At 39.5% G+C, this 23460-nt stretch overlaps 1 protein-coding gene across 3 annotated transcripts in view; it reads left to right on the top strand.

Annotated features, from left to right (window-relative positions):
• Window positions 1–23460, top strand: part of ZMYM4 (zinc finger MYM-type containing 4) — a 53918-nt gene that overhangs the window by 19141 nt on the left and 11317 nt on the right. For all 3 annotated transcript variants that reach the window (XM_039511443.1, XM_039511444.1, XM_039511445.1), the window contains 19 exons: window positions 1032–1099; window positions 1735–1905; window positions 5854–5932; window positions 6356–6608; window positions 8677–8851; window positions 8951–9163; window positions 12022–12172; window positions 13486–13601; window positions 13720–13995; window positions 14489–14639; window positions 14879–15051; window positions 15694–15844; window positions 17816–17956; window positions 18576–18613; window positions 19561–19705; window positions 20901–21019; window positions 21906–22077; window positions 22815–22868; window positions 22961–23140. In XM_039511443.1, the coding sequence (XP_039367377.1) occupies window positions 1032–1099; window positions 1735–1905; window positions 5854–5932; window positions 6356–6608; window positions 8677–8851; window positions 8951–9163; window positions 12022–12172; window positions 13486–13601; window positions 13720–13995; window positions 14489–14639; window positions 14879–15051; window positions 15694–15844; window positions 17816–17956; window positions 18576–18613; window positions 19561–19705; window positions 20901–21019; window positions 21906–22077; window positions 22815–22868; window positions 22961–23140 (2826 nt within the window). The remainder of the gene's footprint in view (window positions 1–1031; window positions 1100–1734; window positions 1906–5853; window positions 5933–6355; window positions 6609–8676; window positions 8852–8950; window positions 9164–12021; window positions 12173–13485; window positions 13602–13719; window positions 13996–14488; window positions 14640–14878; window positions 15052–15693; window positions 15845–17815; window positions 17957–18575; window positions 18614–19560; window positions 19706–20900; window positions 21020–21905; window positions 22078–22814; window positions 22869–22960; window positions 23141–23460) is intronic.

Raw genomic sequence — 23460 nt, forward strand, 5'->3', positions numbered from 1 at the left:
AAACTTCCAAGGCTCTGGAAGCCTCAGTACAATGTGGGATGCAAAGCTTGACAGTAACAAAACAAGCTGAATTAACATATGATCTAATCATGTTCAGAAATCTCTGGGGATGGGGAGAAAGTAGGTTGTAGGGGTGGCCCTGGAACGAGAGGTTTCTGATTGCTGCCTCTTAGTATTCTGCACAACTTACAGCTCAGGTATTTACTGCTGAGCATACCCAATCCTGCATTTTCAAAGGCTTGTAACTCTACACGAATTTTAAAATCAATGTTTTACAATCTCAGTTTATGTTTGAATCTCAGCACATGTAAAGGGAACAACACAAGGGCAATTTTTAAAGAGATAAAAGTGAATGGGATTTTTTTCCCCAGACCACGTCACCATTAGGCAGAGACCAAGCACAAAATATTTCTGCCCCAGAGGGGCATATTTTGGAAAATTATGATGAGTTTAAAGTTGAACTCTCAAACTATTTTTGCAACCTTGAGTAAAGTGGCCACTAACTGTGACAGCTATAATAAATGTTAACAAACTTGCTTTGTTACTTATGTAACAAATGCAGTATCTTTGAACATTTTAAGAAGAGCATGCACTGAATACATCTCTTCATGTATTAGCTGCTAGTACTTTTGGAGTGAGGGAGGGGGCAGAAAAGCAAGAAATGGATGAGTCTTCTTTGCTTCCTTGTTTTGAAAAAATCAATAGCCAGATATAAATGTAAATGCAGAAACATGGCAGGATCCTCAGAGTTTATTGAGATGCAGATAACCCACAGGGTGGGGTATCTGCTTCAGAATTTTATGACCATTTCACCAATGTCGGGAAATAAATTGTCTAATAGAAGAACAAAAATCTTAATTCTGTTTTGAGCATTATATTTTACCTGCTTTGGGAAGGAAGAGGAGGAGAAGTTTGAATAGAATACATAGGAGATACTATGCTGGTGGACATTGGTATAAGACCCTAGGCAGATTTGAAGAAGTTTTGTCTAAGAACTGTATTAACTTTTATTTAATATACATTTTCCCCAGTTACTAATCAAGTAGAAGAAACATTACGGACACAGTTAGCACCACAGATTCCAGAAACTAACTTCAGGGTAAGTTATGGAACTCTCAGGTGGTTTTTTTTTTATATTGCAAAATGTGTTTGTTTTGGGTATTTGAAAATAACTGCAGTTTGTCTCTGCATACATTTTTACTACTTTGAAAGCTCAAATGCAGATTATTTTAATTTTGCCCACCCTCTTTGGATGGGGGCCCTTGATAGTAAAGTTGCTGTACACATCATTTAGAGACCAACTACTAGCTTTTTGGTGAGCTCTTCTGCGGTGTCCCTAGCCTGTTTGCCAGAAGCTGGGAATGGGCGGCAGGGGATGGATCACTTGACGATTACCTGTTCTGTTCATTCCCTCTGGGGCACCTGGCATTGGCCGCTGTTGGAGGACAGCATACTGGACTAGATGGACCTTTGGTCTGACCGATTATTGCCGTTCTTACGCGGGAGAAACTACTTAATAGATTAAATCCTGACCCTACTGAAGTCTGTGGGAGTTTTACCATTGACTTCAGTGAGGCCATGATTTCATCCTAGATTTGTAGAGCCTACTGTTTTTAAGTGTCTGTTGCTTTGTTTACAAGAGCCAGAGCATTTGAAGAGGGGAAGGTAATAGTTACAGACAGGAAATGGTCAAGTGGATATTATGTAATTCTTTTTCATATTATTGTGCCTCAGGAGCCTAGCTACCTGTTTGCTAGCAAGGAATCCATTGGTCAGGAGCTGGGGAATTCCTTTGCCTCAAATATTAGAATTAAGGAAGAGCCTTTGGATGATGAATATGATAAAGCTATGGCACCACAGCAGGGACTGTTAGACAAAATTAAAGATGAACCTGATAACTCTGAGGTAAGTCTGCCATTGCTTTTTATATTCTGGTTTCTTACATCCAGTCCTATAAACTGGATATGAATTAAATCTTGCACTTGGTTGTTGGTTGAAGCTTCAACCATACAGGCAGTACAGCTTAGTGCAGGGATTCTCGATCTTTTACCAGCCCCAATCCAAAACCAAACAACCTTTTTTCCTCCCATGACCTCATATCTCAGAATGTTTCATACTGTTTGTTAGGTAAAAACCAAAATGCTGTAATACATAATTTTTTAAAAACAGCACTCCTATAAGTTTATGATGTCATTTGTGGCTAAAGTAGACACTTCGGTCCAGCCCATGGCTATGTCATGTTTAAAAAAAATCTAAAGTATAATTAATAGTTTTTATTGACTATTTTGTGAATTGTCACACCGTAGCAGTATATAAAAATAGACTACATCTGCTGTTTGCATCCTAAAGGTTACCTTCACAAGCATAAGGGCTAGAAACAATTTTTGGAAATAAAGCTTAGGAAATGTCTACACAGGGATAAAAAAACATGTGGGTGGCCCAGATCAGCTGGCTCAGGCTTGCGGGGCCCGACCCCAAACATCTACATAGCAGTATTTTCAGGCCCAGAGCCTGAGTCCCATGAACCCAAGTCAGCTGCTTCGGGCCAGCTGCAGCTGTGCCACGGGTCTTTTATCCCTGTGTAGACGTACCCGAACAGGCCTCGATTCACAAAAGCAATTAATCACATGCTTAACTCCCATTGACTTGACTTCAGTTATAGGAACACTTAAGTGTATGCTTAAATGCTTTCTTGAATTCTTGAGCTTTATAGAAATTTTTGTGACCATACAGAAAAAAGTTTAATGATTCTAAGGTTGAGAACCATTGCTCTAATGCAGTGGTGCCCAACCAACGGCCAACTGGCCATACATGGCCCACCAGAGCATTTCATAAGGCCTGCAGCCTGCTTCAGCACAATATACTAATGGCTGATTCATTAGTGTTTTGTCATCATGTTTACATCATTTTAGATTACACAAATGTATAAATAGGTTGTTTCTATATAGAGTATTGTCTATCTAAATACATACAAAACAAACAACTTAAAATATAAATCAATACAGGTGAGTTTAAATCTTATTAAAATATGTAGAATCTGTTTGGCCTCCCACACAAGGTTGTGCTTAGGTTTATATGGCCCTCTTGTATAATAAGTTGGGCACCACTGGGCTAGTGGATTGAATGTGGTGGCAGGGAGGTGTGGGCAGGATTTTAAAAGTTCTAACCTATCTTTGTCACTTGATTGTTTTGTGGCCTTAAGCAAATCATTTGATTTGACAGTGCCTCAGTCTTCCTTATTCCTAATATGGGTATAATCTCATCCTCATAGGGTATTATGAGGGTTAATTAGTGTTTGCCTAAGGCTTTTAAAAATAAAGTGTGTGTGTATATATGTAGGTAAGAGGAGAACAAAGTTAGGATTTGTAAATACTGACAGTATTGACACTGCTGCCTGTGTTTCGGTGTCTTTGTTTAGTGGTGGGGTTTGTTTTGTTCTGTTTTTTGTATTTCTGTACCTTTTTGTACTCTTTTAGTCTTTGAAAATCTTTATAAACTTGCACTATGGTGCCTTCTGGGTCCAAGTAAACAAAGATGTTATTCATAGATAAATGTAAAGAAAAAGTTTCCTGTGTACTGGTTAACGCTGGAAATATCATTTGTAACAACTATTTATTCAAATTTCACCTCCCTTGATTTGTGCAAAGTTCATGAATATTTTGTGAATTTTTTTCTCTCACGTGTATATATTATTCCAAATTATTTGACAAAATATTTCATGAATTTTGTTTACCCTAGGGCTTGCTAGTTGGTATCTGTGTCAGAGTTTGGTTGGAGAATACAACATTGATTTTTTTGTTTGTTTTATTTATTTTGTTCACTGTAATTAAACATTCATTCCTGTATGTAATAATTTGCAGATTCTTATTTCAGGCTGCATGGGTTTGGCTATGAAAGCAGAACTTAATGCAGGATATCCTTATGCTTATCGAAAGTCATATTAATGAATGTCTGTGAAGACTTGGAAACTTAAATATATGAAGTTTAAATTCTTAGACACACAAATCCCTTGGGTAAAAGAACCCTATAGTAATCATCTTTATTATTGAGGAGAAATATCGAAGCTGGTGAGGATTTTCTTTAATTTGGCTGTTAAATTGGGAATGTTTTTTCTCCAACCTGAAATACACAACACACTTTGCTGCAAGTGATTTTTAAGGCTGATGCTTTCTAGTTTTCAGCTCCATTGTATTGCTTTGAAATTTTGCTCTCTAAGGACCCAATCATGCATAATGGACATCAGGGTGTGATCCTATTCCCATTACCAACAGTGCCTGCAGCTAACACTATAATTAAAGTTGTTAAAACATCTGTTTACAGTTGATTTGTAAACTTAAAAGTTAGTGTTTTTCAGTTGTTTTAAAGTTTTTTATAGTAAAAAAAATGCTCAGTTCTGGTGCACACAGATAAAACTTCACTTTTAAAAGAGGAGAAACTTTAAATGTTGCAGTCCATCAGTTCCCAAAGGGGACTAGTATCCCTGGGTGTTCTTGTGGGAAATTCTAAGAGATGTAACTCAGTTTTCTTAGGGCATGTCTACACTGCTACTTTGTCGCCAAAACTTTTGTCTTTCACAGGTACTTAAAAAAAGCCGCCACCACCTTCCCTCCCATCCCCCCGCGCGAAAGACAAAAGTTTTGCCGATGCAAGCAGCAGCATGAACGCGGCTTTATCGGCAGGAGCATTCTCCTGCCAACAAAGCTTATGCTGTTTGCGGGGCTGGAAGTATTTTGTCAGCAAAAGTGCTGACAAAATACCAATAGAGTGTTCACACACGCTGACTTTTAGCGACAAGGCTGTGTCGACACAGCCTTGTCGCTAAAAGCTGCGTAGTGTAGACAAGCCCTTAGGAAAGAAATTTGGAATTTTCCTCCAGCCCCAATAGAAATATAAAGCTTTACATTATACACAGTAGGTGGATTTTACTGCCCCCACATGCCTGGAAATAGGATAAACTTTTTCTGCCTTGTAGATTCCATTGTAGAACATTCAGAGGGTAGCCATGTTAGTCCTGTATCCACAAAAAACAAAGAGGAGTCCGGTGGCACCTTAAAGACTAACCAATTTATTAGCTCATGCCCAAATAAATTGGTTAGTCTTTAAGGTGCCACCGGACTCCTCGTTGTTGTTATAGAACATTGAATGTATTGTGTGTTTTGAAAATTGTTTAAACATTTATATAGTTCCATGAAACTCTTTTTTTAAACTTTAGAATCTGCATATAGAATGTGCCTTGCTTCTGGGTGGTGGCCGCTGTTTAGTTTAAATGTCTGGAGAGAGCAAGTAGGGGAGCATGGTTTGAATAGAAGACAGGAACACCTCATTCTAGTTCTGACACCTACTCCCTTTATGGACATGAGGAAGTCACTTAATCTCTGTTTTCTCATATGTAAATTGAGGATTATACTTGCCTCTATTTTATAAGGCAAGGGCAAGAACAATAAATTGCAACGTGCTCTGTAGATGAAAAGCTCTCTAATAACCGCTAATTATTTGGGGAGAAGATGGAGATATGTTTTAAGGCTTGGCCCTCAAAGTGTCTTGAAAATATAACCAAGGAAGGGAACATATAATTCGTGCTATGAAATCTCCACACACCACTACGCAGTTTGCATACACCAATGTGAGCTTTGTGAATGCAGTGGGTATATGTATGGTTTTTGTATGCAACAATGTCTGGTATGTCTCTGGCCCTTGATTTTTGACATAGAAGTTTATGAAGAGTTCTCATTTTTTGGTTTCTTGAACCTTGTATTCAGTAGCACATTATGAAGGAATTGATGTCATTTCATTCGTTTTAATGTCACTTTTAGTTAGGTTTGTTTATTTGGTCTCCTTTTTTCCTTTGTTCAGGAGTATGGCCAGCAGCCAAAAACTCAGGAAGGGGAGCTGAAGATCAGTGCTGTATTTTCAGTCAGTGGCAGTCCTCTTGGTAAGGAACAAGACCGACCAAGTTTAATTAAATCTTCCACATGTTTCCACTTCAAAAAATGACCCCATGGGTTAGCATGCTTTTCATTTGCTATCTGACTGCAGCAGAAATGAAGTCTGGTTCAGCTTCTAGACACTCTGGACACTCTTCAGTTGGAGACCTACAAACACTTGTATTTCAGAACCCAAGAGAGAATTAAATCTGAAAGGGATGTAAAAGTATGTATTTAGTTATAACAATGGGTGGAATTTGCTCCTGTGCAGAAGGCCAGCACAGGGCGCATATATATGAATGTATGGACAAAGCTTGTGCATTACTGAAGTCCCAGTTAGTCCCTCAAATGCAGAGGCTGGCCTTCTGCACAGGGTGAATTTCACCCAGTACGTATTGGCTGTTAACATACATTTCCTCTTGTTTTTCTAGCTCCACAGTTGACATCAGGTTTCCAGCCGGCTGTGGCATCCTCTGGCATGAGTAAAATGCTGCCTTCAGTTCCAACCACAGCCATTCGGGTTTCCTGTTCTGGCTGTAAAAAAATCCTCCAGAAGGGACAAACGGCGTACCAGAGGAAAGGCTCTACTCAGCTCTTCTGCTCCACACTGTGCCTCACTGGATACACTGTTCCAGCTTCTCGTCCACCAGCTTCTACAAAGAAGATGTGCTCAAGCTGCTCAAAGTAAAGCAGTGTTCTAGCTAGTTCTAGTAATAACTAACATTCAGATGAATAATCAAAGGCTTTGTTTGTGAAGAAAAGTTAGCTTGTTAGGGATCGTTAATTTGCATTCTCTCCTCCTCCCCACCTCCCCTCCCGGACCCACTTTTATCACCAGTCTTTCCTTTCAGAAATACATTTCATTCTCTGCCTCTGCTGATTTAGCTGTCTGCAAATCGTAGTGTGAACTTGGTTTTCCGTCACTGCAAATGGGCTGTTGTATGCAACTACATATATATTTTTAAAACGCTTACCCTGATATGCACACCTTCTTTTTTTCCAGTTAAAATCAACAGGAAATAAAAGTTTGCCTCTCAAAAGGTACTTGGTCCCCTTCCCCCATTCTTAAAATAATCATATACAAAATTAGACTTACTCTTCTTTAAGTTTTAAATATATTTTGAGAATACATTTAACAGATGCTCTTCAACTTAAAACAATTAAATTACTAAAGCCAATGAAGTAAAATCAAGTTTTAGTAGTTGAATGTAATTGATAGATTGTATTTCATGAGATTCCCTACAAATTCTAGCTCTCTAAGCTATTTATCAAACTTAGCAATGGGGTAGTCTCTCCACTTTGCAAGGTTAGGTTTTGTCCATTAAGTTTTTGACCAAAGAAGCCACCTGAGAGCATGCTGGTGGCACTTCATTATATAATATCTAACCCTTGCTGAGCTGAAGAGATGAAATTATTGAGCATGAAATAAGTTTCTGGTTTAGGGGGATGTCAGGACTTAAATCAGATGCTCACAACTCCTGTCAAGTATGGAAAAAGAAACTTTGCCCTTTATAGGCATAATTTGAAAAGCCTGTTCTGAATAAGAAAGTAACATTGAACCAGGATTTGTTGTCTACTGCTGCAGAAGCAGTTTTAATTCCTATAGACCATATCTTCTTTTGTGTCCTTATCTCCAAACTAAACCAAGAGAAATGTTGGGTGTAGCTGTTCCAGCCTTCATCAATATCTAATATATACCATAATCTGAGGCAAAGAATAGCCTCTGAGCCTAACTGTGGCTGGATCTGATCATCAGGGAGAGTTATTCATATGTGGTATTTTTAGTTACGAAAGTCACTTTGCAAAGTGAATTCTACTTTGTTTATATATCACTGTGACTTCCTCAACAACAGATTTGTTACCTTCAGATTTACAGGGTTAGCTCAGCTTAAATATAAAACTGCAATTTGTTATTTTGGTTTGTTTAATGCATCACTGTGAAAAATCCATACAACAATGTTCAGTTGTCTGCTGTTCACATTTGTGTTCAGAAAAGTAGTTCTCATCTGCTATAAGTGCAGTGTTATTTTAAACTTGATTTTACTGTCAGAAGCCTTCCATCAAGAGCATTGGCATAGAAGATTTGCTCTTTAAGAATTTTAAAGCATTTTAGCCAAAAGAGTTGCAGTAATTAAGAGGACAGGCAGAGCAGGAAATAAGACGAAAAACTAACTCGTCTTTGTCAAATTCAGCAGTTACGAATCAAATAAAGTAGCACAAGAAGTGAAAAAAGGAAGGATTGGAACAGCACTGTCAAGGCATCTTGGGATTGGCTTCACAGTGATCAGGAGTTGTATTCTGTTGTTGTTTTTCCCCTCTGATGAGTATTTTCCTTGTTAAAGGAACTGTCTTCTGAATGTAATTTATGTATCCTGTTTTCTGAAGTTTTTGACAAATGTTTCTCTTGCACAGTCTACATCACCTTATTTTCCATACTGCATTTAAAAACAGAGTTACTTAGTGACATCTAAGCAAACCAGATTGTCTAAGACAAGTTAATGTGTAAAGCAGTCGCAAAAACACAACCCGCCTTGAGAGTAAGATTTTTAAACAAAGAAGTTTTGTCTCAGTGTAATCTGCTGGGTGTATAGTTGAGGAAGGCTACTGTACTGAAATAAAGCCCACGGGAGTGAGAGACTGTCATGCTCTCTTATTGCACTACTACTGTTCCAGACAATATGTTTGGTCTGCCAAGGGCCATGGGTGTATCAAGCTGATGGGTTTTTTGTTTTTGTTTTTTTAATTTAAATAGAGAGATCCTAAATCCAAAGGATGTGATCACTGCACAGTTTGACAATACAAACTCCAGCAAGGATTTCTGCAGCCAGTCATGTCTTTCTACATATGAATTGAAAAGGAAACCTGTTGTTACTATTCATACTAACAGCATTTCAACCAAGTGCAGCATGTGCCAGAAGAATGCAGTGGTAATTTATATGTAACTTCTACTTTCTAGTTTGAATTTCCTGCAGATCAGAACAGTTTAATGTCTCGGACACCAACTATTTTATTTTTTATTTTTTTAGATTAGACATGAAGTGAATTATCAGAATGTTGTACACAAACTCTGCAGTGATGCCTGCTTCTCCAAGTTCCGTTCTGCTAATAACTTGACTATGAACTGCTGTGAGAACTGTGGGGGCTACTGTTACAGTGGCTCTGGCCAATGCCACGTTCTTCAAATAGAAGGACAGTCAAAGAAGTTCTGCAGTTCAACATGTGTTACTGGGTACAAACAGGTACTTTTTTGATACTTATAAAACTTCGTGTCCCATTGATTGAGAAGTTACTTTAATTGGTAAGTGTGGACTTTAGACCATTTAAGGAATAGACCTGGTCTGTTAATAGAAGGCTTCAGTTCTCATTAACTCTGTCCTGAATACCTCTCTGCCCTTTAATTTCTCAGGCTCTGCTCTAACATGTCACTTTGTCTCCATACCTTTTTTCATGCCACCTTGTATTCCTAGAACAGCTACCAGCATATGCTAAGCTTCCTCTGACTCCACTCTGATAAACTAGAAATAGACCTGAACCAAAGTCTCATATCCAGACACCACCAGCTTTGGAGAAATTCAGATTGACATCCAAACTATATCTCAAGCCTGTCTCTAAGAAAACCCTATGTTGAACATTCAAGCTCTAATGGCTATGCCTCTTATTTTGTTGTCTTTAGGTTGAAAGTCCTTAAGTGTACGGACCAGTTACCTGTTTGAAACCTACCTACCACAATATGGTACCCTGTAGATTTGTAGCATTGTATAGAAGATAAATAATAAGGCCCTGATATTTTAAATGTAACCTCCATTTTTGCATTGTCCATTCAGGTATCACCATTAAGATGTCAAGATACTTGACTCTGCCTGCAAATCAGATACTTGGCTGATTAAATGGTGGCATTTGTATCTGCAGTTAATTGAAATGCAGATGCAAAAATGTACCTTCAAAAACAATGATCATTGCTAAAAATTGTAGCCTAAACCTGGATGTAAGAGCAAGGAACAGGTCTTAGATGGGAAGAGAGAGAAAAATGTGTCTTTATGCAGTCGAAATCTAGGAAAGAATAATTTCAAACTTAAGTTTTATGTTGTATATCACTGGAGAAACCCATTTGTACTGCATAAATGAGTTACGAACATGTATCACAAACATTTTCATATGACAATGAGTTGAGGGGCTTTATTTCCTCTCTTCCCAACCCTGCTTGATTCACTGCCCTTTCTGATTCCTTTAAATTGTTTTAAAAATAAATAAATAAATAAATAAAAATAGCTGGCTAATTGTTGCTTTCCAGTGTGAATAGTGAATATTTTATAGCTCTGCAGCTAAAAGCCATTAGCTATGTGAAACAATTGAATATTGAAGGTACAAAATCACAAGAATGTTTTTATCCCCCCAAAAGGAATGTGACTCCAAAAAACTAGAGTTAAGGCTAAAGTTAAGCAATCAAACAATTTAAAGAAATGTATAGTCAAGGCACCCACACAACTGTAACTGGGTCCTGTACTAATATCAGCCTTCAGTTCTTTATTCTTTTCTTTCGTAGGTTCTGTTCCTGCAAACGATGCAAATAATCCCTCCCCCCTCTCCTTCTCCCAGGGCTTTAAGAAATTCAGTCTATGGCTGAGCATATTTTAAGTTTTGGTCACTTGCATCCTCCTCCTGGTTTTTTTTCTTTTTTCCTTCATTTTTTTCCCCCCATCTCTCTCCTTTTTAGAAGAAATTTTTAAGACACTGTAGTTGTACAGCTGCAGATCAGTGGTGGGACTTAATGTCCCTCCGCGCCCTCACATCTCTAACAATCCAACACCCCCACTCTCCTCTTCTGTTCCTCTAACTCCAGAAAGCAGTCTTGTGGGGATCCAGTGGGAGTGGAGAGATGACTGTGTAAAGGGAGTTGAGTGAAGGAGAGTGTGGGAGGGGACAATGATAGGGTCACCCATATCTCCCTATTCATTCATCTTTACCTCTGATGTTATAATGGTGCCTCTTAAAGACATGAGCTTTTGACTTATAATTAAAACAAAAATATTATGACAAATAGCATCTAAAAAAATTAATTTTAGAAAAAAATTCCCTCCACTGTAGCTAGAGTAAGCATGCAGTATGTCATTTGAAGAGCCTGCAGTTCCATTATTCAGATTACCTAAGTCAAAAAAGGGGGTGAATTTTAAAATGTTTTTTTTAAGTGTTTATTCTGGAAAAGTAGGAACATTTCATCCAGAAAATGACCTACACAATTAAATTGTCTTCTGAAGAGCTGTTGGGACAAATTAAGAAACCAAATTAATTAAACAGTGAAAAAAGGGATTTTACTTCTGTTTGTACAAATCTCAGCATAACCTTAACTATGGAGACCTTACTGGCACCACCACCATATTTACAAAGCTTATAAAAAAAAAAGAAAGGTTAATAAATCTTTTATTGCTTTTATATTTTTATGCCCAAAATATACTTATCGCAACTGATAAACCAGTTCTAGCCAACTGCTTGTCTGTGATATTTTAAATCCTTAAATTGTATCTAGTCTCTCTTTCCCTTGTGTCCTCCACAAAATTCTGATATTACTTGATTACAGAACAAAATTCATTTTTAAGGATAGGAGATGGTAGTTGACTCTAGTCTCAGCCCTGCCACTGACTCTATGTCCCTAGGCAGTAACTTCGCCTGTCTGTGCCTTCATCTTTCCATCTGCAAAAATGGCAGTAGTGTGTACCTACTTCACTGTGTGTTGAAAGTTAATTTTAGCAAAATATTTGAGACACTCCAACAAAAGCTACTAGATGTGTGGAATTGTTTGTGCTGCAGCAGTGGCTAGAGGCCCCAGCACTATTATGCTAGGTACTATTTAAACACACAAAAAGAGGGGCTTACAACCTAGATATAAAACAAGGAGTACAAAGAAACATGAGGGAGCATATGGTTACAGTGAAGAAATATATTGTAAGTAATAAACACTGCAATAACTTCATAAGAAATCAAACTTCACGTACACTGTCTCTCATATTTTATGTACATTTTATGTGCTAGAGTGGTTAATTTGGAGCTTAAAATTTGCATAAAACCTGCAAATGAGTGACTTATTTTATTCTTTCCACAGAAATCAGCAAAAATTACACCCTGTGCACTGTGCAAGTCTTTGAGATCTTCAGCTGAGATGATAGAGAGCACAAATAATTTAGGAAAGACCGAACTCTTTTGCTCTGTTAACTGCTTGTCAGCCTACAGAGTTAAAATGGTTACATCTGCAGGTAACTTTATTCTTTTGTTTTTGTTTTACATCCATAGTTCCATCTAGTTTAGATCAAACTTAGTTCATCTTGAAAACAAAGCTTAAAAAATAATTTAAATAATAGGCTGAAATAAGAGCTTTTTTTCCCCTGTTGTATATACAATTATTAACTTTGCAGTGCTTCCAGTTTAAATATTATCTTATTTTGCCAAGAAAAAAAGAATAAGAAGCTGAAGTTTTATCAACTTTTCATTTACTACATCTTTTTCTTGTTGTGCACTTGGGTGTAAACTTACTTGCATGCTTTGAATACTGATCGCCCTAAAAGTGGATCTATCTGCTGTGTTGATATCTAATGCACATCCTATTCCCTGTCTGCTAGAATAACAACCTGTGCAGAATTTCCTATGACTTCAGAGAGCAGGAAGATACCTGTAAATCTTAATGTACTTCCTCTTCACAAGCATGAAACAGACAGGTGTGGTGTGAGTGGCAGGGTGCACTAGTCTAGTGCACTGTTTTGTCATGGGCATGCCTACAATTGCGATGAAATTGTGCATAAATGATGGTTCTGAGGCGATAACCAGTGCATGGTTGGTTTGTTGGCCTTTGTAAAACACTCCAGTTCTTTGCAGGCCAAGTTCTTTCTCAGCCAGTTAACCATGGGATTTTATCAAGGAACATACATTCTATCACGTTCTGTGTACACTGTGCTCCAGTACTACAATTATAATTTAAAAAAATTATAGCTTTTCATATAGATAGTCAAAAGCACTGGGCAGACTTTAATCACTCTAGTACTCTGCTTCCTATATCTTGTACATAGATCATCACGTTTCTGCTAAGCCCTTTAAATGTATTATTGTTTAAACAGCAGCTTTTGGTTTTTTATTTTTTGTTTTAAATGGGTTGGGGGTTTTACATGTCACAAATGACAGGTGTGGGCCCCAGAACTTTTGCATTTTAATATTCCAGATTGACACTCATTCCCCCTTTGGCTTTAGCTTCTGTCCTCAGATGCTTCTCTTGTAAAATGGGCAAATGCTTACTGACCTGCCAGCAATACTGTGAGCATTAATTAACTATAAAGTACTATGCAGGCACCTATGTACCACCATTGCAGTGCTCATGTTAACCTATCATAAAGTGCTCAATCTACTATGGCTGCTGCTGCTTTTTCTATAGGACATTGGTCATATTCTTTCTTAAATATAGCTAACTTTGTCATTCAGAGTCAGTGGTGTTTTTTTGTATGCACAGTATAAAGCCATTTGAAATGCTTTTGTGTGGCTTTATTCACTGGGTTTTCTTTTTTCTTTGTTTTTCCATCAGGTGTCCAAGTTCAGTGTAACAGCTGTAAAACTTCAGCAATCCCTCAGTATCACCTGGCTATGTCAGATGGGAGTATACGCAATTTCTGCAGTTACAGCTGCGTTGTAGCTTTTCAGGTATCATGTCCAGACTTTCTTTCAAAGTTCAGTTAATAGAATGGCAGACTAGTGCTATAATCTCCAAGAGATGGGTTTCCTGTTGCAAAATATACCTTCCTTAATTGCTTTCCAACAGAACTTGTTCAACAAGCCTGCAGGAATGAACTCCTCTGTGGTGCCCCTGTCGCAGGGTCAAGTCATTGTAAGCATTCCCTCTGGGGCAACGGTATCAGCATCAGGTGGCACTACCTCGACTGTCTCCCCCAGCTCCATGAGCAGCTCAGCTGCAGCTGGTCTCCAGAGGCTCGCTGCTCAGTCCCAGCAAGTCACTTTCGCCCGCACTGTTGTGAAACTCAAGTGTCAGCACTGTAACCGACTGTTTGCAACCAAACCTGAGCTGCTTGACTATAAGGTAATAAAGATTAGAGCTTTGCATGCAGATCTTTCTGAATCAGAAACAAACACAAAACCGTAACGTGGGGCACTCTGGCAATAGTCCTTTGGTGTTTTGCTATGGCCCGCTATCCTGGGATTTGGGTAGTAGGTTCGGTACAGCAATACCACCATCAAAATTGGCATTGATTTGCTTCCTTTTCAATTGCCTCAGAAGAAAGGCAAAGGATTAAATGACTATGTAGGCAGCGTTCCTTCTTGCCTCTAGAGATGATCCCTTTGGTCAGGAGTGAAGCACATTGGTAGGTGCATCTGTAGGAACCTTTCCACTTCCTCCTTGTGCGTCATCTGTTCTGCTGACTTTATTCTCCAACATTATCAAATGGTGACTTTCACCAGCACTAGAAATCCCTTACATGTTTTTTTGTTTTGTTTTTTAACTATTTAAAAAGACTGGTTTTGGGGGGGGAAACAAGATTTGGCATAATTGAATTATTCTCATGTAATTACAGGGTAAAATGTTTCAGTTTTGTGGGAAGACCTGCTGTGATGAATACAAGAAGAGAAGTAGTGTAATGGCAATGTGTGCATACTGCAAAATTGAGAAGATCATCAAGGAGACCGTGCGATTCTCAGGAATAGACAAGCCATTCTGTAGTGAAGGTAAGAAAAGGCAGGCCTGTGTGTCAGGTAAATCCTATCAGAAAGCATCCCGCCATAAAATTAGAGCAATAAAATGAGAAATCTCATCTGTTAACCTAACTAGGTCTTTGTCCATACTTCACACTTTTATGATCAATTTTAATAAATTATCATAAAGTCACAATTAACGGCAAGAACTAAACAAACACCTTAATTTAATATACATTGTTTCTGTTTTTGTTCTTCCTTTGATGTCTTAGGTTGTAAGCTGCTCTATAAACACGACTTGGCTAAACGCTGGGGAAACCACTGTAAAATGTGCAGTTACTGTTTACAGGCTTCCCCCAAACTGGTCCAGAATCACTTTGGGGGAAAGATGGAGGAGTTCTGCTCAGAAGAATGCATGTCTAAATTTACGGTTTTGTTTTATCAGGTAAGTAGCTTTCATGCATCACTTTCTGACATTTAAATGCCGTAACAAAAGAACTTCAGAAGCCCAAAGGCTGCGTGAAACTGTCTACAGTGGACCTCTGCTTCCTTTAAAGATCTTGCATATCTGTGGGAGCTGAATGAAAAAAAAGTCTTCACTCTTTGGTGTTTTGCATTTGCTGTCAGAGTTAGTCAGGTTACTTGGGTCTTCAGCCCTGCTTCTTCTCTGTCTCACTCTGGGGCGCACACAGCTCACCATCCTGTGCCTCTATAATTAGAAAATCCTGTTCATTGGCTTTGGTGCTGCTCCTAGGCTTTGCAGGGGAGATAGCCAAAGGCAGAAAGGGGAGTTGGATGCGCAGGTTCCCTTTGTGCCTTTTGAATGTCCTCTCCATCCCCTACAAGTTGTTGTGAACACCAGAGCTACAGATAAAGGAACCTTACAAGAGAACACAGTCTAATGCTCTCATTCTTTAGGCTGGTTTGTGGCTGTGCCAATAAACGTTGCAGCTATTATAAAAGTACCAGCATATAAGCGGAAAGCTTTTTTTGGAGGTAGGTGGGAAGGGGGTCACTTATATGCATTCACTGTTATCCTGGTATTTGAGTGTTTTTAATTTTTTTCCCTGTGCTGGTTTTTTTTTAGATGGCAAAGTGTGATGGTTGTAAAAGACAAGGTAAACTCAGTGAGTCTATGAAATGGCAAGGGGAGATCAAACATTTTTGCAACCTGCTTTGTATTTTGATGTTCTGTAATCAGCAAACTGTCTCTGAACCCCCACCTCAGAACAACACAGGTAAAATAGGATGTGAATTAGAACATAAGAACAGAACAATTGCTTTGGATAATGCAGTATGACCATTTCGGGGAAAACTCAGTTCAGTGGACCATATAATGTACACACACATCCCCTACTGAGAGAATAGCCATTGGATGGACTCAGGTATATCCCGCATCTTGACAGGGGGTTAGACTAGATGACCCTAGCAGTCCCTTCTAAACCTACGATTCTATGATACAGGGCCGTGTTTCTTAACCTTTTTGTGCTGGCAACTCCCTTTGGTATTTAAAAAAAAAAAAAAAACGAAAAATTGTGACCCCCCTCCCTACTAAGCCAAAGCCCAAGCCCTGTTGCCCGGGGCTGAAGCATATAACTTAGCTTCACAGGCCCCCCTGTGGTGTAAGGCCCCGGGCAGTTGCCCTACTTCCCACCCTCTAATGCCAGCCTTGCACTTGTGATCCCTCCCCACCCAGGTTGAGAAACACTGATCTAGGGCTCTTCTGCCTCTTGTTACTTTAATCCTCTGTAGCAGAGAAACAAGATTTCTCTACGTGTTAAGTAGATATAAATGCTCAATGTAGAGAAAACGAGACAAATTAAAAATTACTTTTGAGTGTCACTGTTTGCAAAAGCACGTTCGATTAGCGTAATATCTGTTGCAGAGATGTCAGGCACCTGATTTTCTTTAAGCAGCCCACATGGCAGCATCATATTTGGCAGAATCTAAGTATTCATTTAAAAAATACACATTTGTAAACTTCATTGTGAAGACAAACTTTCAAATGTGAACTCAGTTTAACCAATGCTGGGTTGTCTTCCCAAATGTGAAGACGTTTTGAAACAATGACTCTGAGCTCCAGTTTAGTTAGGTGTTGACTCTTGAAATATTAGTGTTAAGCTTGATGTAAGCTGTAGCTATTCCTCACTGATTATTTGAGCAGATGGAATGGGAAGGAGGGTGACAGTTCATCCCCAAGGAATAGGAACTGTGAGTTGCTGTAGGGAATGAAGTGTTAGAGGGGAGGAAGACAGGAAGAGGAAGAGAAACAAAGGGGAGAAATAGCAGTGGTCCTAAAGAGGGGCATGTTCTGCCAGTGAATGATAGTGACTGCAACGCTGTAAGTTACTCACCAGATAATCAGTATTAGTGTATTGTTTGCTTCCAGGCCATATTCTACCCTTGATCCTTGTGCCAATCTCCTATTGATAGCAGTGGGACTTTTGCTGTGGATTGAGGGTAATATGTAACTCAGTAATTAATTTATACTCTCACGCCCATACTAAAACATTTGACACTCCTGGTCTAGTGTAAAGTTTGTCAGTTAGTGTGTTTTAAGTAGAAAGGATAGTGATAGGTACCATGACCCTGATTTTCAGAAGTTCAGGTTACCTGCAACTTCATCTGAAACAGATGTGCTACAGGTGTGCGACACTTCTGACAATCTGCCTTACGTGTCCGGGGTAGTACCAGAGACTGCTGGGAACAGTACCTTTGGTGAAATATGGTAAACATGGAGATTATGAATGTCAAGGACTTAAACCAGCCTTTCTTTGATAGTGAAGAGTCTCGTAGGGCAGTGTTACAATTCACCTGAGTTATTTAGCTAATAAGGATTTTGGGGCATGGACTGTCTCTTATACTGCTGTTTGTTCAGTGCCTCGCACAGTGGGGTCCTGTTCTCAGTTGGGCCCACGGCACTTATGTAATAAAACATAATAATACAAATAGGCCCTTTCATGCTGTGATCAACTTTTGAGATGTCCCACTGACTGGGTAGCATGGTTTGCATATGGAATTTAAAGAAACAGATTTTTTTAATCTAAATTAAAAACCTGCAGTTGATACTTACACTCTTATAGTTAAAAGCTTGTGTATGTATTGGAGTGGAGGGTGGATCTTGCAGAATATGTTAGACAGCTATGAATACGCCCTGTTATCAGTAATATTAATGCTTACACTAGATTTCTTCTGCTCATTCTAAACAGCAAACCTTCCCATGACTCCAACTTCTTCATCAGGCCCTCCTTCTCTAAGGAAGGATTCAACTCCGGTTATAGCAAACGTGGTATCCCTAGCAAGTGCCCCTGCTGCCCAGCCCACGGTTAACTCCAACAACGTCTTACAAGGTAGAATTCCTCAATACACAATTTCAAAGTCTTTATATCTTTTTTTTCTTGAGTTTGTATTTTGGTTGCTCATAGGTCTGATAGGCAGCATTAGGTCCTGCTCCCATTGAAGATAACAGGCCCAGTTCTTCATTGCCCTGCACTTTGTGTCTTCATTTACACCACTGCAGTGTGAATGTAAAATGCTACCAAATTAGAATGGCAAGGGTGTTACATTCACTTTGCACAGGTGTAAATAACTACAATGTTAGTTTAAAAGAGAACTGGATAAATGCATGGAGGTTAAGTCCATTAATGGCTATTAGCCAGGATGGGTAAGGAATGGTGTCCCTAGACTGTTTGTCAGAGGGTGGAAATGGATGGCAGGAGAAAGATCACTTGATCATTACCTGTTAGGTTCACTCCCTCTGGGGCACCTGGTATTGGCCACTGTCGGTAGACAGGATACTGGGCTAGATGGACCTTTGGTCTGACCCAGTAAGGCCATTCTTATGTTCTTATGTTAATTAAATTCAACAGAGAATTGGGCCCAATGAAGATTAATACTTGACCTCTGTAGGATGTGGGCCTTGCTGTTAGGCAATACAGAAATTAAGTTTTATGTTGTTTTAATTAACAGGTGCAGTTCCTACTGTGACAGCAAAGATCATTGGAGATGTAAGTTTTTGCGAAAGAACCTTTACACTTCTTCCTGCTCTCCCTCTCCCTGCTTTGCTCAGACACACTGATTTGTTAGAGATATTATCCAAACATCAAATCTCTCTGTTCCATATGTAGTATTACAGCGGTTATTTGAACTGATTTTTTTTCTGACTGTGACTGAGATTCAAAATACATCCAACTTGCTAATATCTTCATAGATAGCTAGAATTTTTACTGCACACAGAAGTCTTTCTTCTGGTGTACACTGGTAAACTGCTGATTTGATGATCTAAACTACAATATGCCCATTAATGCAAATATATGTTCCCTCCAGTGGAGTCTCTACTGTAATCTGATCATGCTGTTGTAATAGATGATATGAGAGAGATTCAGCACAGTGTGCAGGAAACTAGAAGCAAAAGTAATCAGTCTGCTTACAGTCAAAAAAGTGATCCTAAAATTGACGGGATTGGTGTGTTCTACTTTTATATTTTTTCCCTTTTTTAATGACTTCACAGCAGTTTGCCTAGTTGATGGGATATTTCTAATTGCATTCCCCACTTGGCATCTGAAAACTAAGCTATGTTCTTTCTGGGTCTTAGATATTTGTTAAACTGTTAAGGTTTCAAAATCAGAACCTAGTCAGCATTATTTGTTATCTAAAACCAGACACTCTTGCAGGTTTATTCTCAGCAGTGTTGACAGTAATAAACAAAAACACCCTTTGCTTCACTGACAGAAGTAAGAGAGAGATGTGAAGACACACGAGGAGCAAATAAGATACCATTTTTGCAAATTTTTTTTGTGGTTACCACACTAACAGTAAAGCATGTTGCATACCAAATTCTCCATTTTTTAAATTACATCTGTATTATATTGCAGGAGGCTTGTATCTCCTATTGTAACAAAGTACCATAGCCAAATGTACTGAACTTACCATACTTTTCTGTATTTAAAACCAGGCTAGTACTCAGACAGATGCCCTGAAACTACCACCATCACAACCTCCAAGGCTTTTAAAAAACAAAGCATTATTGTGCAAGCCGATCACCCAGACCAAGGCCACATCTTGCAAACCTCATACCCAGAATAAGGAATGCCAGACAGGTATGTGTCAGATTGCCTTCCTTTTTTAAATAAAAGGCCTGTATTGCAGGTGAATGAGTAACACAGTGTGTGACAAGGATTTTTAATATTAAAACAAAAGAGTTTTGCTTGATTGCATAGTGCTTTTAAGCATCATTTTGTGTTATAACTATATAAGACAATCTCTGTCTGCATTTCTTGAAGTCCATGAAAACTGCATGTGGAATGCATCTTGGAATCAGCTCAAACTTTCACAAGGGTGCTATCATCATGTTATAGATATGGAAAGTGAAGCAGGGAGGTCAAGTGACATGCTCAAGGCTACAGAGGGAGCTTGTGTTGCTCTAGGATTAGAATTAAGGAGTTTTTGGCTCCCAATCTGAGTACAAGACACAAGATCACACAGTCTAGTATTCATTGCAATCATCCTCCTTCTGATATACAGAACAGTGTGTGAAATACCTCTTTCTCCCTCATTCTTCATGTATATGGTCACAATATTGTTTGCATCTGAATTGTATACCTAACAGTTTCTATTAACAGCACTAAAGTTAAATGTCACTTCCAGGGAAGATGCAAGGGATTTTCTAGAGTAAGTCCATAAAAAGAGAGGAGTGTCAAACTTAAATCCAGTGTGGGCAAATTAAATAGTTAGATATGGAATAATCCATTTGACATGTGTAGGTGCAATTTTTAAATAAAATGCTGGCTTTTATTGATGCAGACACAGGCACAAGTTTGGCATCCTCTTTGAATAATTGGCCTAAACATTTTAAGGCTACATTCCAATTCAAGTGAAATCAATTGTAAAACTCCCATTTGACCCTTTGCGACCAGGATTTAGCCCTTGCCATACAAAGGGTTGGGAGCTAGTCCAGTGAAGAGTGGTCCGAGTCACAGCTCTTGACTTTCTATGATACATACATTTATCTGCCTTGACAGGAATCCTGTCCTGTTTCAGGTAAATCTGTCTTATTACCTGGCTTGTAATCCTCTGTTAAGAGCTAGGGACAGGAGGTGTGCGCACAGCTATGTAGACGTGTCAGTCACTGGGATGAATGTACAAGGTTGTGCATGGAGAGATACAAGCAGAAGTCACTGTTAATGGAATTATTAATAATAATCCTTCATGGACCATTCCGAGATATTACTGAGTTGTCAGACACTCCCTTGCCTCTGGGAACCAAACCACTTTTTATTTTTTTTAATATGACAGAGGAAGATGAAGTTCGACCCCAAATCCTTGTGGTGCCTGTTCCTGTACCAGTGTTTGTGCCAGTGCCCCTTCACCTCTTCACCCAGTATACGCCAGTTCCACTTGGGGTCCCAGTACCTGTAAGTTACCCGTCAGCTCATCTGACAACTCCTGGTTATGTTCTGTGGCCTGCAGTTTAAAGATTGGTCTCGCTAGAACAAAGAACAGTGAGGGTTATATTTGTTCTTACTCTGTCTAAACACGTCCCAGTAGGCAGTATTCGGGGGGAAAAGATGGTTGCAAGAGCTACAGTCATGTCACATTGCCTTAGAGGTCACTTAAAATTTAATACCCATCCTCAAAAAGCTCCTCTGCTGCTGTGCCCTAAATTATAATCCAGAGGTTCCAACTTTATCATCAAAATATTTGAATTAGAGAGATTTCCTAAAATCTTCAGACTGAGTCTCTCTTATCGATAACCAAATACCTGGTTGTATAGCATTTCTACTATTCTCCGAGGGAGCTTTCAGAACCTCTAGCAACGAAAGTACTGTAAACATCCTTTTAGGAAAAGAGTTAGCATAGGCTAATCCAGTGTGAGAATCTTGGGAGCAGATTCAGATCCTGGTCTGTAGGTCCCAGAGTTTTCAGAGGCTGGAAGTGCCACAAAGGCAATGTGTTCAGACATTGAGTTCTTCTGGCACTCAAATCTCTGGTCAGTTATGGGGTTTGGAGGGAATCCCATCTGGTCCTCTTCTGCTTGATTGATTTTGGTCATTATGCTGGGTCATAAAGCTGGGCAGCAGGGGAAAGGGGTGGTGGTAAAAGGAATCGTTCAGGTTATTGCAGAGATACTGCAAGTTGTCCAATCTGCAGATAGATAGTCTGTGTTGCCCCTTTAGTCTAAGTGCCAGAGGAAGAAAAATAGCTGGATCCTCTTTAATGCATTTGGTACGCAAAAAACTACTTCATGTGCGACAAAACAAGTCACTGCTCAGAAATCTAAACTTTCCTATGTGTGTTTAGGTACCAGTTCCCATGCTTATCCCAACTACTCTGGATAATGCCGATAAAATCATAGAGACTATTCAGGACATCAAGGAGAAGATTCCCACAAATCCATTTGAGGCTGATCTTCTTCAAATGGCAGAAATGATTGCAGAAGATGAAGAGAAGGAAAAAACGCACTCTCATGGAGGTATGTGATCATTTAAAAAAGGATACTAAAGGAAGCATTCCTGGGAAAGGTAGGCAGGGGCGGCTCCAGGCCCCAGCACACCAAGTGCGTGCTTGGGGCGGCATGCCGCGGGGGGCGCTCTGCCAGTCGCCGGGAGGATGGCAGGCAGGCAGCCTTCGGCGGCATGCCTGCAGAGGATCCACTGGTCCCACGGCTCCGGTGGACCTCCTGCAGGCATGCCTGTGGAGGGTCCGCAGGTCCCGCGGCTTCGGTGGAGCCGCGGGACCAGCGGACCCTCCACAGGCACGCCTGCGGGAGGTCCACCGAAGCCGCGGGACCAGCAGAGTGCCCCCCGCGGCATGCCGCTGTGCTTGGGGCGGCAAAATGTCTAGAGCTGCCCCTGAAGGTAGGTAAATGTCAGTTTTGCCTGCATTGGACCAGATGCCCCTGCATCATACAGTGATAAGCCTTCCTTTTGCCCCATCAGCAAGCTGCTGTTTTATTTTCACAAGGGCAAATGCAGTGAAAATGGTCTTACTCCATAAGGGATTTTGGTTACCTCTCTCTTAAAGCCAGGATGCTTTTTTGAATACTTTAAACACAGTCCACTATTCTTAGCCCAAGATTGACCTGTTAGTCTCCTGACCTTTTGGATCAATTGTATGAGCTAAGAAATTCTGCATTTCAGCTGCTGTTTTAAATAAGTAAAATACTTCATGTCCATCAAATTCTAGTTGTTGTTGGTTTTTTTTCTTAAGGATCCCAAACATCTGAGCATGAGCTGTTCCTGGACCCTAAGATATTTGAGAAAGGTTGGTATTCCATTTGTAGAGAGGACTTCGGTCCTACTGTACTTCTCTTTTTCCTTTTGGTGCATTTTGTATATGGGTCCTCTTCATTACAGATCAAGGCAGCACTTACAGTGGAGATCTAGAATCAGAAGCGGTGTCAACTCCACACAGCTGGGAGGATGAGCTGAATCACTATGCCTTACGATCAAATGCCATGCAGGATCCAGACCCTGAGCTGAGGCAGTTCTCCAAAGGGGATGTGGAGCAGGACCTGGAGGCAGACTTTCCCTCAGGTTTGTGTAATATGTAGAAAAATGCACTGTCACGTATTAAAAAAATATATACATGATTTGCTAGGAACGATCCTTCCAGTATCTTTATTGCAAGAAGTTAATTTGCCCACAAAGGGCTTATATTTGTACTCAGTACAAATGCATGTTGTTAAAGCTGAAATACATCTTCTCTAATAGAGATACTTGATCCCTATAAGATAGAGCACATGTTTGCTTACTCTTTAAAAAACATACTTTAGATGATTTGATAGAGAATAGTGGTTACTCTTCCTTGACTGCTTGTGAATTTGTCACCTCTCTGTCCTGTTGGGAGTCTTTCA

Source organism: Mauremys reevesii, linkage group 23 (assembly GCF_016161935.1).
Source record: "Mauremys reevesii isolate NIE-2019 linkage group 23, ASM1616193v1, whole genome shotgun sequence".
In the NCBI taxonomy this organism is placed as follows: domain Eukaryota; kingdom Metazoa; phylum Chordata; order Testudines; family Geoemydidae; genus Mauremys; species Mauremys reevesii.